This window comes from Chiloscyllium plagiosum, unplaced genomic scaffold (genome assembly GCF_037043375.1).
Source record: "Chiloscyllium plagiosum isolate Xiang-an unplaced genomic scaffold, Cpla_swu_hap1 HiC_scaffold_24, whole genome shotgun sequence".
NCBI classification, from domain to species: Eukaryota; Metazoa; Chordata; class Chondrichthyes; order Orectolobiformes; family Hemiscylliidae; genus Chiloscyllium; species Chiloscyllium plagiosum.
The window spans coordinates 26759767-26763849 of NW_028270162.1; the positions used below are offsets into that span (position 1 = coordinate 26759767).

At 37.9% G+C, this 4083-nt stretch overlaps 1 protein-coding gene across 2 annotated transcripts in view; it reads right to left on the reverse strand.

The window, feature by feature from the left end:
- Positions 1 to 213: 213 nt before the first annotated feature.
- The window catches only part of LOC122562406 (RNA-binding protein EWS-like), a 33103-nt gene continuing 29233 nt past the window's right edge, over positions 214 to 4083 (reverse strand). For both annotated transcript variants that reach the window (XM_087999998.1, XM_087999996.1), the window contains 4 exons: positions 2625 to 2739; positions 2444 to 2538; positions 1948 to 2167; positions 214 to 1746 (listed from right to left, as the gene is read on the reverse strand). In XM_087999998.1, the coding sequence (XP_087856124.1) occupies positions 1707 to 1746; positions 1948 to 2167; positions 2444 to 2538; positions 2625 to 2739 (470 nt within the window). In that variant the 3' untranslated portion in view covers positions 214 to 1706. The remainder of the gene's footprint in view (positions 1747 to 1947; positions 2168 to 2443; positions 2539 to 2624; positions 2740 to 4083) is intronic.

Sequence of the window (4083 nt, forward strand, 5' to 3'; positions counted from 1 at the left end):
ATGCAGCATCAACATTTGGTTTAGAAAGTATCACAATTTTCAGGAAGTATGATTGTGCACCATCATTCCTTAAAATGCAGACACTAATTTTGCACAATGTTAGAGCTCACCTCACTAAATGGAGAGAGGTTGAACTTATTTATTACTCAAAACAATACAAGGCCAGGGCTGAATCCACAAACAAGTACACATTACTGAACTAATCACACCTCAGCCAATAAAGAAAAACTTTATTAATCAAGTTTAATCACTTAGAAAAATAACAGCAATACAGAACTCTAATGGTGAGTGAGTGTAGGGGATTTTGGAAATGGATCCAGACAGTCAACTTTATATACTGTGTGCCTAGACTATGCGTGGCAAGCATTATTCACAACCATAATGCACATCACCTTTATTATACAACATTCTGCAAATGTAACCGTAAATTTCATAGGCTATTAAGCAATATTCAACAAATTGTTGAAAAAGGAGAATTTAAACAGTACACCTATGAAGTTCAATCTTAAAAATAATGTTCCAATAGGCTGTTTACCATAACAAATTATTTTCAGATATTATTTTAAAGAGTATCCGCTACGGCAAGCAGTTTCAAATAGTGACTTGTAACCAATGGTTGATGTGCACCGTTTCTGACGAGTGAATCCATAGTTAATTCTGCAACAGTAATCAAGTACTGGAATGTCAAATATTTATTGAAATGACAGGTTACCAGTCCATATCTCACTACTGAGAAGTTAATATTTCAGATAAAGAAACTAAAAATTGATATCGTTAGATTTAAAAGATAGAGCACAATTTGTAATGTGTCAGAATATGCCCACATCAATACTCGGGTCAAAGTAAACCTAAATGCTCAACACCATTACTAGTTTTCACAGGTCAAGTGTACAGAATACCTGGGATCAGAAGACTGATCTCTGAAAAGCAGCATTGGGTGACAAATTTACATGGCTACAATGTTATGTTAATCACTGAAAAACTAGTGATTGAATATGCTTAAGTGACCTACAGATCTGGGTATTTCACAACTGAAATCATAAATGCTTTCACATCATGCATTAAAAATCAACCCTAAGCATTTCATTTAGCCTGCTAAGTTTTTCAAATATACAAAGTTGCTAATTGAGGTGGTCAGGGATATTTAGAATTATCCAGTGTACTTTTGGATTTTCTATAGTAATAACTGCACATTAAATTTGTAAAGAGACTCACGCAACAATTTTTTTTTTTTAATAGCTGTTGAACTTTTTAATTAAGCCGCAGAAGCTCAGTTCAGTGTTATTTCAAAAAAAAACCTTTGCAATTTGTGGACTTACTTCCATCTCTATGGAACACTATTTCAAGTTACTTGGAGCAGAACTTCAGGAAGCCACACTAAACAGAGCGACTCAGCTTTTTATTGCAGTATCACCATAGTATAAACAGAACAAAAAGCTATGCACTGTACATTTTTGTTTTGCATGCTCTTCAGGATCTCGTTCACATCATTACATTCACCTTGACAAAAGTAAAAATTAAGCGAAAAGTCACCCTAACATGAAATTTACTTCCTGACTTGGCTATATCCACTGAAAAACTAATACAATACCGAAATATTGCCGTAATGTTGTTGCAAACAACATTATAAATACGGAATTACAAATTTAAAACATTTTTAAAAAATATTTGTTGTAGTAAACAGAAAACCAGATGGATCATCTACTTCAATATGGTCTCTCCCGACGGTCCTGGCGACGGTCACCCCTAAAAAGAAAGGACGACATTAACATTTCACTTCAAAAAAAAAAGGTTAAGCCACTAGCATTTACAGCAGTTCCTCACTGCTGCTTAATAAGTTAGCTTCCAATCACATTAAGTGCACAGCTTTCACTTCCATTTTGAACACATTCTTTTCACAAAATGATTTCCGCATAAACATAATTTCAAAAGGGCTGGTCAACTTACTTTCTATCCATTTTTCCTGGTCCACCTCTGCCACCTCTGAAACCCATTAGCTCTCCCATTGGAGGACCACCAAGCATGCCTCTTCCGCCTCTAAAGCCACCTCTGTCACCACCACGCCCACCTCGGAAACCACCTCTGTCACCACCACGTCCACCACGGAAACCACCACGATCCATAAGGCGGCCACCTCTCATCATAGGGCCACCCCTCCCACGGTCACCTATGAAACACAAACCAGAGAGGAAAAGTCCTTCATGAAAAGATCCCCAAAACATGTTGCATACAAGCTTCAGGTCAGGGCAAAAAAAAGGGAAAGAAAACACTGATCCTTAAAACACCAAAAATGAAATTGCTAGTACCAATCTCATGATTTTAGGGATTTTTTGAAATTGACAAATAAATATTGAGATTGACAAGTCCCCCACGGACAGATGCTAGTTAATACTCAACATGAGTCTAAGAGACAAAACATACCACCATAGTTAAAATTACTCACCAGAAGGAAATGGTGGTGGGAGGGGACCGTCTGGTTTTGGGGCCTTACACTGGTTACACTCAGTCCTCCAGGCAAAGTTGGAATTCCCACATGTCCTATAACACAAGAAATCTCAATTACATCTGGCAGTTTGTATGGCAAACTTTAGTATTTGAAAATCCTCAAACCAAGTCAAACATACGGATTAGGGCAACGCCAGTCACCAGCTCTTTGCTGCGTATTTCCTCCAGAAGGTCCACCACGACCACGTGGACCACCTCGTCCACCAAATCCTCCCCCGCCACGTCCCATGGGTCCTGGAATTAAAGGTGGACAAAAGACTCAGCCAGTTGGCAATATTGACAGCCATACAAGTTTAAATTCAGGGTATATTGACAGCAGGGGAACTTGCTGCTCTAAAAAGAGCTATGACATTAAAATTTCATTCCATGCAAATTACACAAGGCATAGTGAAATATACAAAGCTCCAAAAGTAACTGTTGTTAGGCCGGCACGTTTGAGATTAAGTTTTTTTCTTCAAATTCTTTGGACCATCATTCTATTCCCCAAGAGATAAAAAGGGCACAATTTCAAATCAAGAGGAAATTAAAGTGGTGTATAGTTTCATAATAACGAATATTTTCTTTTTATTGCACTGCCAAATTGAATGGAGTAGACAAGGAGGCTCGAAGACGACTGCAAGCCAGACAGCATTAGGTGGTAGAGAAGTCAACGTTTTGGGTATAAGCCTTCTTCCTGAAGGGTTTACTCAAAACGTTGACTTCTCCATCTCATGATGCTGCCTGGCTTGCTGTCTTTTTCCAGCCTTCTGCTTGTCAATTTTGGATTTCAGCATCTGCAGTTTTTTGTCTGTACTAAACCAATTGAAGCAGTGGAGCTGAAAAACATGACCTGGTAGCTCTAAGTGCTTTCAAGTGGTTATAACCCAAAAGAATTCAATATTTCCAAGGACAATACAGAAAGTAGAATAGGACAAGACAGTGGTCTAAAAGTTGACAACATGCAGGAGTAAGTCTAGAGGTACCTATACAATGTAAATTAAATTAACAAAATTGATAAGTAACTCAATTTATCAAATACAATATTTGATTGCATGAAGTTAGTGTAAAGCAGATCCAGGAAGAGGGATAACAATGAAAATTTAAAACTATACTGTTAAGATCAGAGTTTACACAGCACTACACATGGATTTGCTTTAAAACATCAACTAGTGTGGATTAGGCTAAAAAAGGTCAAATTATGGTTAAAAAGACTATGCAGTTCATCTTGATTTGATGATCCAATTCACTGGAACATCTCTCAAAAATGATCAAATGAGGAAATGGAATCTCAGTCAACAGTTAATGCTCTAACAAATTGAATTTAGGGCACTGCATTCAGCACAAAGAACCCAAACACCTTTTGCCTAGATGTGAGTGGCAAACCCCATTTACAGAGCTTGCTCACACATGCAGATTGCTCTAGCAGTGTTGAAGGATAGCCTGCATTCAGAACATTGATCTGTGGTAGGTAAGGAGCAGATAGAGTACTCAGAAGGCAGGTTTATTTGTTCATTTAACAGAGGTAGAGTAGGGCATCCAAAACCTCTAGGATGCACTGGATGCTGCAGAATGTTGATGGGAAGGACAGACTGTGGACCA